Source organism: Mandrillus leucophaeus, unplaced genomic scaffold, assembly GCF_000951045.1.
Source record: "Mandrillus leucophaeus isolate KB7577 unplaced genomic scaffold, Mleu.le_1.0 Scaffold26, whole genome shotgun sequence".
Taxonomy (NCBI): domain Eukaryota; kingdom Metazoa; phylum Chordata; class Mammalia; order Primates; family Cercopithecidae; genus Mandrillus; species Mandrillus leucophaeus.
In genome coordinates, this window is record NW_012102698.1 from 2,525,225 (window position 1) to 2,539,959 (window position 14,735).

General features: G+C 51.3%; 1 protein-coding gene across 2 annotated transcripts in view; it reads left to right on the forward strand.

Annotated features, from left to right (window-relative positions):
* Positions 1–14,735, forward strand: part of ARHGAP8 (Rho GTPase activating protein 8) — a 63,265-nt gene that overhangs the window by 16,127 nt on the left and 32,403 nt on the right. For both annotated transcript variants that reach the window (XM_011984025.1, XM_011984026.1), the window contains exons 4-5: positions 4,777–4,875; positions 8,025–8,135. In XM_011984025.1, the coding sequence (XP_011839415.1) occupies positions 4,777–4,875; positions 8,025–8,135 (210 nt within the window). The remainder of the gene's footprint in view (positions 1–4,776; positions 4,876–8,024; positions 8,136–14,735) is intronic.

Consider the following 14,735-nt stretch of genomic DNA (forward strand, 5'->3'; position numbering starts at 1 on the left):
GGCCTGCTCAACATGGCAAAACCCCGTCTCTACTAAAAATACAAAAAATTAGCCGGGCATGGTGTTGGGCACCTGTAATCCCAGCTACTCGGGAAGCTGAGGCAGGAGAATCACTTGAACCCTGGAGGCAGAGGTTGCAGTGAGCCACGATCACGCCATTGCACTCCAACCTGGGCAACAAGAGCTAAATTCCGTCTCGAAAAAGAAAAATCCTTAGAGGGCAAGGCATGGTGACTCACGCCTGTAATCCCAACACTTTGGGAGGCCAAGGCAGGTGGATCACTTGAGCCCAGGAGTTCAAGACCAGCCTGGATAACATGGTGGGACCTCGCCTCTACAAAACAGACAAAAATCAGCCAGGCGTGGTGGCGCGCACCTTAGTCCCAGCTACTCAGGAGGCTGAGGTGGGAGGATTGCTTGAGTTCAAGAGGCAGAGATTGCAGTGAACTGAGATAGCGCCACTGCACTCCAGCCTGGGTGACAGAGTCCGACTTTGTTGCACTTGGAGCTCTGGAAACCTCTAAGGTTCTTGGGAAAAAAGTTCACCTGCTTGGCCGGGCACCTGTAATCCCAGCACTTTGGGAGCTGAGATGGGCGGATCACTTGAGGTCGGGAATTCATGGCAAGCCTGACCAACATGGTGAAACCGCATCTCTACTAAAAATCCAAACATCAGCCGGGTATGGTGGTGCATGCCTGTAATCTCACCTACCTGGGAGGCTGAGGCAGGAGAATCACTTGAATCCGGGAGGCAGAGATTGTGGTGAGCTGAGACTGCACCATTGCACTCCAGCCTGGGCAACGAGAGCAAGACTGTCTCAAAAAAAAAAGTTCACCTTCTCCTCTTGTTTTCCATGTGGCAGCCTGGATGGCATGGTGGTGATGGCGTCAGACTGCCTGGGCTTGACTGCTCTGACCCTTGCCATCCATTACCCTCAACAAGAGAGGCAACCCTTCTCTGCCTCAGTTTCCCCATGTGGCTGACAAGGCTACTTAAGTCATTCCATTGTCACAATAATTCACTGACTTAATACATATACAGTGTTTATTTTACTTTTCTTCCTTCCTTCCTTCCTTTTATCTCTCTCTCTCTCTTTTTCATAGGGTGTTGCTCCATCACCCAGGCTGGAGTGCAGTAGTGCAATCATGGCTCACTGCAGCCTTAACCTCCTGGGCTCAGGTGGTCCTCCTACCTCAGCCTCTCACATAGCCAGGATTACAGGTGCGCACCACTATGCCCAGCTAGTCTAAAACAATTTTTTTGTTGAGACAGGGTCTTGCTATGTTGCCCAGTCTGGACTGGAACTCCTGGCCTCCTTTCTCAGCCTCTCAAAGTGCTGGGATTATAGGAGTAAGCCATGTTGACTGTTTAGAATAGGGCCTGCCAGGCACTAGCAAATACTCAGTGTTAGTTGCTAGTACTGTGTTTTTTGTTTGTTGTCGTCGTTTTGTTTAGTTTCATTTCTTTGAGACAGGGTCTCAGTCTGTTGCCCAGGTTGGAGTGCAGTGGTGCCATCACAGCTCACTGTAGCCTTGAACTCCTGGACTCAGGTGATCGTCCCACCTCAGCTTTCCAAGTAGCTGGGTCTACAGGCATGCCACTATGCCCAGCTAAATTTTGTATTTTTAGTAGAGACAGGTTTTTGCCATGTTACCCAGGCTCATTTTGAATTCCTTAGCTCAAGCAATCCTTCAGCCTTGGCCTCCCAAAGTGCTGGGATTATAGGCATGAGCCACCTCACCTGGCCCTGTTTTAAAATATTTTTAAGCTGGCTGGGAGCAGTGACTCACCCCTTAATCCCAGCACTTTGGGAGGCCGAGGTGGGCAGATTACCTGAGGTCAGGAGTTCGAGACCGACCTGGCCAATATGGCGAAACCCCGTCTCTATTAAAAATACAAAAAATTAGCAGCGCGTGGTGGCGGGCACCTGTAATCCCAGCTACTCAGCAGTCTGAGCCAGGAGAATCGCTTGAACCCAGGAGACGGAGGTTGCAGTGAGCCGAGATCGTGCCATTGTCCTCCAGCCTGGGCAACAAGAGTGAAACTCCTCAAAAAAAGGAAAAAAACTTTTTAAACTACCCTTTTGTATTAATTTGATTCCAATATCTCATGCACATTATGTGCCAGGCACCGCAAAACAGTACTGTGAAGTCAGCCACATTTTCCCCATTTCAAAGAAGAAGAGGTTGATTCTCAGAGAGGTTACACCCAGGGTTGCACCAGGAGGAGGGGCGTGGGCTGGGATCCAATCCGAGCCTGTGTGACTCTGCCCCCCATCCTGCTTTGTGCCTGGACATAAGCAGCTGCCAGGAGAGGACCACAGGAATTGGGCTGGGACTCTGGAGCCCAGACTGGGCTCCGCTGCCCATTGCCTGTGAGGTCTTGGGCAGCCACATAATCTCTCTGTTCCCCGAGTGTTCATTCGTAAATGAAGGAAGTGGAAGACCTCTGAGGCTCTCAAACGCTCACACACAAAAGAGCCCTGGGTCTGGCCCAGACCTTCCGACTCACACCCCCGCAGGTGGTGCCTGTGGCTGCGGCTCTAACCAGCACCCCAGTGACTGCCGCCCGCCGTGTTGGGAGTCCCTGGCTGAGCTGGCCTGTGGGCCCTTTCCCGAGAGGGAGAGGCAAGTGGTAAGGCTCTGGCTGCGCCTGCCCCCGAGTCCATGTTCGGCAGAGCCTGGCCTGCAGGAGGGGTCAGGGAGGCTGCAGAGAGGAAGGTGAGGGGCTGGGCAGGGGAGGCCTCCCTGCAGCTCTGACGCGGGCACCTCTGTCCCTGAGAATGGTTACTGCAGAGGGGCAAGGCTCCCTTGGCCCTTAGTGGGTTCCTTCCGCCCATCACACAGGACGTTGACAGCACTTTACAGCCCCGGGAAGAGCCTGTGGCAGCTTTCCGGCAGAGACCAGACTGTCCCCGCGTCCTGTGGAGTCTAAATGGGCAGGCGGTGAGGACACTCCCGCAGGGGTCCCACCAGCCCCTTCCTCCGGGGGGCTGGGGTGCGAGGACTAAGGCAGGCCCCGCTTTCCTCCCTCCCCTTGTCTTTGGTGTGAGGGGCACACTGCACTTTGGTGACTATTCTGGAGCCCCAGCCGTCAGCCCGGGTTCCCTGGCCTCCTACCTGGCAGTGTCCTTGAATGCAGAAACCTGGCAGTCCCCACCCCACGCCCACTCCCCCAGCCCCCAGGTCCGATTCTTCCTCGTCCACTAGGGGGAGCCAATACACACAGCTCGGCCTCCCTGGGGCTCCTTTGGGAACCTGGCGCTGGCACTGGGCTGAGCGTTGGGCTGAGTGTTGGGCTGGCGCTGTCCCTTTGGATCCTCCTACCTGTGATCTCCGTATTTTTTATTTTTGCAATGGTAACTTGAATTATTTTGATTTCACAAAATAACATTGAAAATACATGAATACTTATTTTAAGACTTTCAAATTGTCATAAAATAACATAAAATATCTTCGGTTTGGCGGAATACATAACTTTCCTTTTCCAGTAACAGTATAATTCTTTACCCACATTAATAGTTGTATATCCTGGCTGGGCACAGTGGCTCATGCCTGTAATCCCGGCACTCTGGGAGGCCGAACTGGCCAGATTATGAGGTCAGGAGTTCAAGATCAGCCTGGCCAACATGGAGAAACCCTGTCTCTACTAAAAATACAAAAATTAGTCAGGAGTGGTGGTGTGCACCTGTAATCCCAGCTACTCGGGAGGCTGAGGCAGGAGAATCACTTGAACCCAGGAGTCAGAGGCTGCAGTGAGCCGAGATCACACCACTGCACTCCAGCTTGCGTGACAGAGCGAGACTCCATCTCGGAGGGGGAGAAAAGAAGTTGTATATCTTAAACATATACAATAAGGAAATAATACTGTCCTACAAAATAAAACTCAAATGGTATACGTATGACAAAAACCAAACCTAGACTGTCATAAAGAAGGGGAGGATTACAGGCTTCTATATAAAGGCATGCTCACATCTATCTGTTAATGATCCCCACTTTGCAATTCATGCTGAGCCTTGTTACTAATAGCAGTCATTGCAGCAAGCATGTCCACCAGACATCAGGCAGCGGACTAGATGTGCAAATAGCCTTGCATTGTCTTCCGCCCTCACTTAGGAGGAGGAACCCCCACTTTCAGATCCAGGCCCTGAGAGGGAGTGAATTGCCCTGGGGCACAAGGGGAGGGAGGAAACGGAGTTGCTGCACCAGGCCAGGGCATGTCTGGCCTTCTGGCTGCGCTACTCCCTGGGGTCCCAGAGACTGTCCTGGAGACAAAGCTGGTGAACCTCGTTTATCCCCGTCCTTAGAAGAGGTGGCCAAATGTGAAGCCACCACTGACCCCAAAACCACCAGCAGCTGAGGCTGCCCTGGGGCAGGCGTCAACCTCAGAGGTTGTTTGTGCCAGTGCCTTAGTGTCCCCTGCCTAACCTGCATCCCCCAAAAGCGCTTCTTGGCTGGCACTTCCGCACTATCTCCTATATCTATGCAAATTCAGGGCAGATGTAAATTGGAGGCAGATATTTATTTTTATGCAGATGAGCCACTCCAGAGTGTTTGGTGCATTGGAGATCTCGTGAAAGCAAAATATCTCGCGGCGTGCGCTGCTTGTTATGTTCGGGTTTTAAGTCGTGTCAGCGTTTACATTTTCTTAATATGAAAAATGCCTGTGTTGTTCTGCCGCCAGCTCCCCCTCCCTCCCTGCAACCCTCCCTGCAACCCTCGGCCTCTCTGCTGGTGCCTAATGGTTTCTTTATTCTCTTGCTTCTGCTTTCTTAGTCACAAGTTTGGGAAAAAAGTCACCTATTTCAACTACCTGAGCGAGCTACATGAACACCTTAAATACGACCAGCTGATAATCCCTCCCGAAGTTCTGCGGTGAGTGCCGGTGAGACCCCAGAAGCCACATCAGTACCTCTTCGTGCTTCCAAAGGGCTTGGTTCGATCCATGAATGTTTAAGGCTTCGTTTCCAAATGTGTGCTTGGCTAGCTTTGGCTCAGAAATCTGCGGCGTCGACAAAGATCTGCAGCTGCTGACTCAGAGAAATGAGATTGCAAAGGTTGTATGCGGTACGGGCTGTTTTCTTCGCCCACCACTGCAAAACTGATTTAAAAAATAAGCCCTCGCCTGGCAATGGCTGTTTGTTGCCTTAGTGTTTACCGTTTTTGCTTTTGAGCAGAAAATTGGGGGAATTTCCCAGGCGTGTGGATAACGCTGTGTACAGAATGAAATGTTCTCAGGGACGTCGCGGGCGCTCTAGAAAACGACCTGTCTGCTGGATGCTGAAAGCTTGATTGGTGTATCCGCTACGAGGCTTAAACATAGGCCCGGATGAATAGAAGCTGCCCAGGAAGGTGCATGCCACGCAGCCAGTACAGAGTGTGCAGATCCAACCTGGGTCTCTGGACCCCCAGCCTGGGTTCCCTCTGCCCCTGTCTCCCTCTCTGAGGGGCTCCTTTAAAGGAGTAGGCTCTTGCCAAAGTGCATGCAGGTGAGATTGGTAGCTTTGCAGGGGCAATGGAGATAATAACTTCTCTCCAGATGCCAAGTCACGTGGCAGGTGCTGGGATATAGAGGTGTTTAGGGAGTGTGGTCCCTGCTCTCATGACACGCTCAGGCTAGTGAGGGCCACAAATCAGTGATGACAGGGGCCAGAGGAGGCATTGAACCCAGCTGGGGAGGGGACTGATATGTGGGGGTAATCCAGGAAGACTTCCAGGAGGAGGTGGCTCTTAAAGTGAGTTTCACAGGGACAGTTGGCTAGATCAAGAGGCCAGGGAAGCCCTCCTGCAAACATGTGGGTGAAATATTGGGAGATCTGGAGGCAGCAAGAAGTCCCAAGTGATCAAGCAGAAGTTGGTGAACGTGAAGCTGGAGGTCACCTTGGGCTGGGAGTCCTTGGTGCCGAGCAGAGGAGAGTGAAATGGACCCAGAGGCCATGGGAGGATGATGGGAATCCTTGGTCTGCCGTGGGCCCTGGCAAGACTCCACTCCCAGAGCTCACTAGAGTGACCCGGGGGAGTCCATGGAGACGGCTCAGAAGATGTATTTTTAGCAGCTCTGTGGTGGAAGTGATTTGATCTGGTGACAAAGGGTAGCTTCACATCCTCCCGCGTGGGAGAGTAATTTGGGGATGAAATGGACAGCATCTGAAACACCCAGCTCCGGCTTCTCAATGGCTACTGGGTGCAATCTAGGGCCTCTGGAATGTGCAGGTGGCTGGCAACACTGAGGGTGCAGGGTCCTGTGAGTCAGAGGGGCAAGGTTTGGGAGAGGGGCGTGGGCTTGGGCATTGGGAGCTCCTGAACTTACTCTGTAGGGAGCCAGTACCCCTGTTCCATAGCCGTGCAGCAGAACCCCAGAGGACACGTCCAATCCTGATGCTTTTAATTGAGCATCTACTAGACTTGGGGGCTAAGTCTGGATTTTATCCACCCCCACATACTTCCTGGTGGGTGCTGTGAGGACCGGAGGCTGAGACCCACTGGCAAAGCAGCAGGGCAGGGCCTTGGGGTCCTGAATCCTGGCTGGCGTCCCAGCTTGTGGCCTGAGGCAAGTCCCCAGACCTTGACAAGCCTCAGTTTCCCAATCTGTAAAGTACACAAAATAACCCTTTCATGGTAGGCCCCTCATGAGGGACAAAGACCTCTGGGGAGCCACTCGGGACACAGAGCGCTGTGATTAACTCACAAAGGACAACCCAACCGCACGTGGCAGCGGCTCACACCTGCTTGGCTGGCCAGGCTCAGTCCAGTGTGCCGCCTTCTCTGCAGACCTTCCCTGCGTGCCGGGTGCCTCTGCGACGTGTGCCTGCACCGTCTTGTGTCACTGACTGCCTTGCTCCCGAACTGCTGACTAATGATCATGTTCTCCCCCTATCCTGTGGCCAGGTTACTGCTGTATGCACAGTGCCCGGCACATAGTAGGGCCTCAATATGTATTTGCCTGTGTTAAGGGAGGACTGTGTTGAGGGAGGACTGTGTTGGGGGAGGACTGTGTTGGGGGAGGACTGTGTTGGGGGAGGACTGTGTTGGGGGAGGACTGTGTTGGGGGAGGACTGTGTTAAGGGAGGACTGTGTTGGGGGAGGACTGTGTTAAGGGAGGACTGTGTTGGGGGAGGACTGTGTTGGGGGAGGACTGTTACCTGCTGCACAGAGGCTCTTTCCTTTTCTTTTTTGAGGTAGAGTCTTGCTCTGTCGCCCAGTCTGCAATGGCACGATCTTGGCTCACTGCAACCTGCACCTCCTGGGTTCAAGTGATTCTCCTGCCTCAGCCTCCCAAGTAGCTAGGATAACAGGCGTGCACAACCATGCCCAGCTAATTTTTGTAATTTTGGTAGAGACCGGGGTTTCATCATGTTGTCCAGTCTGGTCTTGAACTCCTAACCTCAAGTGAAACGCCTGCCTTGGCCTCCCAAAGTGCGGGATTACAGGCATGAGCCACCGCGCCCAGCACAGAGGTTCTTTTTACTGGAAAGCTTTAACGTTAAGCTTCCTTCAGAATTTATCCATCCTCTTCAGAGTCCAGCTGTTCATGGCTTTCTTCATTCATTCAACAAATATTTTAATTGAGCATCTACTAGGCAGCAAGCCCTTTCCAGACACTGGGGACAAAGTAATTAACAAAAGGGACAAGTCCCCTTTAGCACTACAAGCCAGCGTTTGTCTTAATTTCAGACACTCAGGAGAGCTGAGGGTGGTCACACCCACCTCGGGGCTGGCCGCATGGCAAGCGGGTGAGGCCACTCTGCCGGCCAGGGTAGGCCCGCTGGCCAGGGGTCGCAGGAGAGAATGGACACTTGTTGGGGACTGGGCTACTGCCTGTTGCAAGAATAGCCGACAGCAGTGGGGGATTGTGACCGCGTGAATGTGAATGTGTGTGAGCTGGCAGCATGGTGTGTGTGCCCCGAGGGAGGGGACGCCCAGGTGTCCTGCAGGTGTTTGTAGGGTAGCCAGCTCCACCCAGCGCCTCCATGGATGCCAGCTGCCCCTGCCAGGTGAGAGCCCGGCCTCTGTTGTGTCTGCAGGTATGATGAGAAGCTCCAGAGCCTGCACGAGGGCCGGACGCCGCCTCCCACCAAGACGCCGCCCCCGCGGCCCCCGCTGCCCACCCAGCAGTTTGGCGTCAGTCTGCAATAGTAAGTGAGCCAGGGATGTGCCTGCTCCTATGCCCTGGGCCCTGGGAGCTGTGGGGCGCTTCAGAGTCCAGAGACATTTTCCCGACTTTTGTCTCCAGCAGCCAAGCTTAACCCTGCAGGGAAGATAAAGCCTGAGCTCCTCACTGAGGCTGCGGCTCGATGCTTGGTGCCTGGTGGGGGATTGTGTGCTCGCTGCTCTGTGCCTGGTGGGGGGACCGGCAGTGGGTAGCGGATGGGGGTCTCTGGGGTTCCCACCCCAGCTTCTGTCACTGCTGCCCTCTGGGCATACACTTCCCACCACCTTCAAGGAGGGCGTGGTCACAGAATGTGCTTAGGTGTGGATGTGGGGCATGTCGTGCTCGGAAGAAGCTTCCGGAGCCAGTGGGCAGCTGCCTCTCATGGTCACGTACAGGTCTGGGTGAGGCAGAGACGGTGCCTGGTCACTCTGCATCCCTGATCCCCGCATCACCGTGCACCCTGCTAACACCCAGGCTGGACACAGGCATAGAGAAGACAGGCTTGTGCTGGACTCAGCCACTGAGATTTAGGGGTCATTGTTACTGCAGCGTAACCTGTCCTCCCTAATACCCTTTATCAGCCGCATGATCTCAAACTCACCTCTTCTCTTAGCTTGTTTCCTTATTTCTGGTATACAATCTTTTTTGGGCTGGCAGGAGCAGTGTCTTGCTCTGCCTCTCAGGCTGGAGTACAGTAGCTCCATCTCAGCTCACTGCAACCTCCGCCTCCTGGGTTCAAGCTATTCTCCTGCCTCAGCCTCCTGAGTAGCTGGGGTTACAGGCGCCTGCCACCACGTCTGGCTATTTTTTTTTGTATTTTTAGTAGAGAGAGTTTGGTCATGTTGCCTGGCTGGTCTCGAACTCCTGACCTCAAGTGATCCACTCACCTTAGCCTCCCAAAGTGCCAGGATTACAGGTGTGAGCCACTGCACCTGACCACCCAGGGTAGATTTTGAAACATTTTGAAAGGTTTTGAGAACTGAGGAGGCTCTGGGTGGCATCTGGGCCAGGGGAGGAGATGCATTGGTCACTCGCCCTTTCTGAGCCATGTGGGCAAGGGCATTCCTGGGGTTAGAGGGGAGTGGATTCGGCCCTGGGGACTTGCCTGTTTCTTTCTTGGCCGAGAGTGGTGGAGCTCAGGGAGGATAGGGAGGGAGGCAGAGTCATGGACCCCAATGAAGTCCATACCCTCATTCCCAGAACCTGTGATTAGGTCACCTTACGTGGCAAAAGGGGCTTTGCAGAAATGATTAAGTGAAGGATCTTGGGATGGGGGGTTATTCTGGGTTCTCTGGTGGGCCCAAAACAATCGCCAGCATCTTTACAAGAGAGAGGCAGGAGGGTCAGAGTCAGAGGAGATGCGGCAGCAGAAGCAGAGGCCAGAGAGGTGCGGGGCCAGAAGCCAAGGTACTCAGGCACCTCTAGAAACTGAAAAAGGCAAGGAACGGATTCTCCCCGGAGCCTCCGGGTGGAACACAGTCGGGTCAACCCATTTTTGACTCCTGACACCTCCAGGATATGAGATAATACATTTGGGTGTTTTGTTTGTTCGTTTTGCTTTTTTTTTTTTTTTTTTTTTTTTTTTTGAGACGGAGTCTCGCTCTGTCCCCCAGGCTGGAGTGCAGTGGTGTGACCTCAGCTCACTGCAACCTGTGCTCCCTGGGTTCAAGCAATTCTCCTGCCTCAGCCTCCCAAGTAGCTGGGATTATAGGTGTCCACTGCCACGCCTGGCTAATTTTTGTATTTTTAATAGAGATGGGGTTTCACCATGTTGGCCAGGCTGGTCTTGAACTCGTGACCTCAGGTGATCCACCTGCCTTGGCCTCTCAAAGTGTCAGGATTACAGGTGTGAGCCACCTCGCCTGGCCCATTTGTGTTGTTTTAAGCCACCGAGTTGATGGTAATTGGTTACTGGGGCCACATGAAAATAAAGCAGGTGGTAGTGAGTGGTGGGTAGTTGTGAGTCTAGGGGGAGGGAAGTGTGTCTAAATCTTGTTTCCAGAAACAGTGAAGGTTGCTTCCAGGGTGCTTAAGCCCAGGAGAGGGCTGGGCCTGGAGTGCAAATGTGAAGCTGGGTGGGCATCTCACACTAAAGAGGACCATTGGTGCCCCAGCGTGGACCCCTAGACCAGCGCTGTCTGATGGAACTCTCTGTCAGGATGGACCTGGTCTGTGCGGCCCGGTATGGTAGCCAGTGCTTGGTGCGGCTGGTGCAGACGCTGAATTTCTAATTGTATTTCATTTTAACTAATTTCAATTAGAACTGTCGCAAGTGGCTTTTGACAGTTGTACTGCACAGCACAGCTCTGTTTCACCCTCGCCTTCCCCAACTAGGCACACACACAAGGGGTTGCCACTTAGACATTTTGTAAGCACTGTGCCAGTAAATGAGCAAGAGAATATATGTTGAAATAGAATGTTCACCCCAAATATATCTGGAACATATAGTTTACTACCAAATAGTACTTCCTTTTCCTTTTTCAGACATTGTGAGAATGTGCGGGTATGAACAGCTCTTCAGCTCCCATCACCCCTTAGGGGCCACCCAGGAATGCTGGGCTGGGCAGGCACCTGCAGTGACCTCAGGCTCCTCCTGGGGGCGCTGGTGAAAACTGAGCCCTTGAGCAGGCTGAGCCAGCAGACCAGAATTTTTTTTTTTTGGAGACTTTTTTTTTTTTTTTGAGATGGAGTCTCACTCTGTCGCCCAGGCTGGAGGGCAGTGGCAGGATCTTGGCTCCCTGCAACCTCTGCCTCCCAGATTTAAGCAATTCTCCTGCCTCAGCCTCCTGATTAGCTGGGACTACAGGCGCACGCCACCACACCCAGCTAATTTTTTTGTGTTTTTAGTACAGGCGGGGATTCACCATGTTGGCCAGGCTGGTCTCGAACTCCTGACCTCAAGTGATCCACCTGCCTCAGCCTTCTACTGGGATTACAGGTGTGAGCCACCAGGATTTTCCAGCCATCAGATGACCGCTTTCCCCATGTTCCTGAAGCCCTGTGCCTCCAGCCCATTACTGGGGCTCTGCTGGACTGATACTGCTTCCTACTGCTTGCATGTGCTCTGACACACAGGGGCCTAGGGGTGGGTCCTCAGCTGGGAGACTCCAGCCACGCCTTTCTCCTCTCTTATTTTATTGTTCAGAGTCACTTCTCTCTTCTTATCATCTAACAAAACTTTAAAAAGGAAAAACAAAGGCCAGGTGTGGTGGCTCACACCTGTAATCCCAACACTTTGGGAGGCCGAGGCGGGTGGATCACCTGAGGTCAGGAGTTCAAGACCAGCCTGGCCAGTATGGTGAAACCCCATCTCTACTAAAAATAAAAAATAAAAAAAAGTTTGTCGGGCTTGGTGCCGCACGCCTATATTCCCAGCTACTCAGGAGGCTAAGGAAAGAGAATTGCTTGAACCCGGGAGGCGGAGGTTGCAGTGAGCCGAGACTTTGCCATTGCACTCCAGCCCGGAAGACAGAGAGAGACTCCCCCTTAAAAAAAAAACAAAGAAAAAAAGAAAGAAAAAAAAAAAACAAGCACAGCTCACAGACTTCGAAAGCCATCTACGTGAGTGAAGTGTGGGAAAATGGTTAGCCATGGCTGTAGGCCTCAACTCCTAGAAGGCCACCAAGAGATACGCTGCATTCTGAGCAGGTGCCTTTCAGAACGTACTAATGCAGGGCCGTTGGCTTTAACTGTCACCTTGCCATAGTCCATCCCTCTCCAGGGCCAGTTGTAACCATAAAAGTCCAGTCCTTAGCTGCTTTCGGGACAGTGGGCCACACTACGCGTGCCGCTTGGAGAGAGAATCCATGCAGTTGCCTCTTTAAATTAATATGTGGTTTCATTGCCAATGATTATAATAAAATGGCAATAAACATTTTAAAGGAAGCACTAGATATGTAATTTGTTTGGACTGTGAATGAATGAAAGTCATTAAAATTCATAACTGAATCCTATTCACAAATGTTAATTTGCCGAGTTAAGTTCAAAAGCATACAGCAGAAAGCTATCACCTTAGAATGAGCTAATTAAGTTAATATATTAAAGGGAAGTCAAAGATGCAAGAGGTCTTTGCTTGCCATCCCTGAAGAGGAAAAATGGAAACCTGAGGCCTGTGTGGGCAGCTGGGGGAGGTGGGTACAGGGCAGAGCTTGAGGTGTCCTTAGGCCTGGGTGGAGCAGGTCATGGCTGAGCTCTGGCATTTTTTTTCTTTTTTTCTTTTTTTCTTTTTTTCTATTTTTTTTTGAGAGGGAATCTCGCTCTGTTGCCCAGGCTGGAGTGCAGCGGCGTGATCTCTGCTCACTGCAAACTCTGCCTCCCGGGTTCAAGCGATTCTCCTGTCTCAGCCTCCCGAGTAACTGGGACTACAGGTGCACGCTACCACGCCCGGCTAAGTTTTGTATTTTTAGTAGAGACAGGGTTTTGCCATGTTGACCAGGCTGGTGGCAAACTCCTGACCTCAGGTGATCCACCCTCCTCAGCTTCCCAAAATGCTGGGATTACAAGCATGAGCCACTGCACCTGGCCGTTACTGTTTTTATTGTTTTCGTTTTCGTTTTTGTTTTTGTTTTTAGGTGGAGTCTTGCTCCATTGCCCAGGCTGGAGTGCAGTGGTGCAATCTGGCTCACTGCAACCACTGCCTTCCAGTTCAGATGATTCTCCTGCCTCAGCCTCCTGAGTAGCTGGGATTGCAGGTACCTGCCACCATACCCAGCTAATTTTTTTGGTTTGTTTTTTGTTTTTTGAGACAAAGTCTTGCTCTGTCACCCAGGCTGGAGTGCAATGACATGATCTTGGCTCACTGCAACCTCCACGTCCTGCATTCAAGCGATTCTCCTGTCTCACGCTCCCGAGGATATGGGACTACAGGCATGTGCCACCACGCCCAGCGAATTTTTTTGTATTTTTAATAGAGATGAGGTTTCACCATGTTGGCCAGGCTGGTCTCGAACTCCTGACTTCAGGTAATCCACCCATCTTGGTCTCCCAAAATGCTGGGATTACAGGTATGAGCCACCGAGCCTGGCCTGTTTTTTATTTTTCATCATAGCCATCCTAGTAGGTGTCAAGTGTAGTTCATTATAGCTTTGTTTCACATTTCACTGATGCCTAATGCTGTTAAGCATCTTTTCATGTGCTTATCGGCCCTTTGTTTACCTTCTTTGGAGAAATGTGTATTCACTAGATCCTTTGCCTATTTTTTGTTTGAAGTGTCTTTTCATTGTTGTAAAGATTTGTTGATATATGCTAGATCCTAAGCCCTTATCAGATGTATGGTTTGCCAGTGTTTTCTTCCATCCTATGTGTTGTCTCTACACCTTTTGATGGTATCTTCTGAAGCATAAAAGTTACATTTTGATGAAGTCCAGTTTATCTATTTTTTTCTTTTATCACTCGTGCTTTTGGTGTTTTATCTAAGAAATCATTGCCAAATCCAAGGCCATGATAATTCATGCCTATGTTTTCTTCCAAGAGTTTTACCATTTAGCTGTTAGATTTGGGTCCTTGATAATGTTTTGAGTAGATTTTTCTATATGTTGTGACGTGAGGTCTGATTTGCTTCTTTGCATGTTGTTACAGCATCATTTTTTGAAAAGACTTTTCCTGGCCAGGCAGGGTGGCTCATGCCTGTAATCCCAGCACTTTGGTAGGCTGAGGCGGGTCGATCACCTGAGGTCAGGAGTTCGAGACCAGCCTGACCAACATGGTGAAACTAATGTCTCTACTAATAATACAAAAAAATTTGCTGGGCGTGGTGGCGGGCTCCTGTAATCCCAGCTACTCGGGGGGCTGAGACAGGAGAATCACTTGAATCTGGGAGGCAGCGGTTGCAGTGAGCCGAGATTGTGCCATTGCACTCCAGCCTGGGTGACAAGAGCAAAACTCCATCTCCCAAAAAAGAAAAGAAAATACTTTTCTTTTCCCCATTCACTTGTCTTGGTACCTTGTCAAAAACCAATAAACATGAGAGTTTATTTCTGGGCACTCTAATTCTTGTCTGTTGGTCTGTATGTTTATCTTTATGCCAGCGCCACACAATCTTGATTACTGTAGCTTTGTAGTAAGTTTTGAAATTGGGAATTGTGAGCCCTCCAACTTTTTTTTCAAGATTGTTTTGGCTATTCTGCATCTCTTTAATTTCCATATTCAGTTTAGTATCAGCTTGTTCATTTCTGTAACAGGCAGCTGGGATTTCAATAGGGCTTCTGCTGTGAGTGTAGACCAATTTTGAGGGTATTGCCATCTTAATAGTAGTCTTCCAATCCATGAACATGGGATGTCTTTTTTTTTTTTTTGAGACGGAGTCTCACTCTGTTGCCCAGGCTGGAGTGCAGTGGCCGGATCTCAGCTCACTGCGAGCTCTGCCTCCCGGGTTCACGCCATTCTCCTGCCTCGGCCTCCCCAGTAGCTGGGACTACAGGCGCCCGTCACCTTGCCCGGCTATTTTTTGTATTTTTTTAGTAGAGACGGGGTTTCAGCGGGTTAGCCAGGATGGTCTCGATCTGCTGACCTTGTGATCCACCCGTCTCGGCCTCCCAAAGTGCTGGGATTACAGGCTTGAGCCACCGTGCCCGGCCTGGATGTC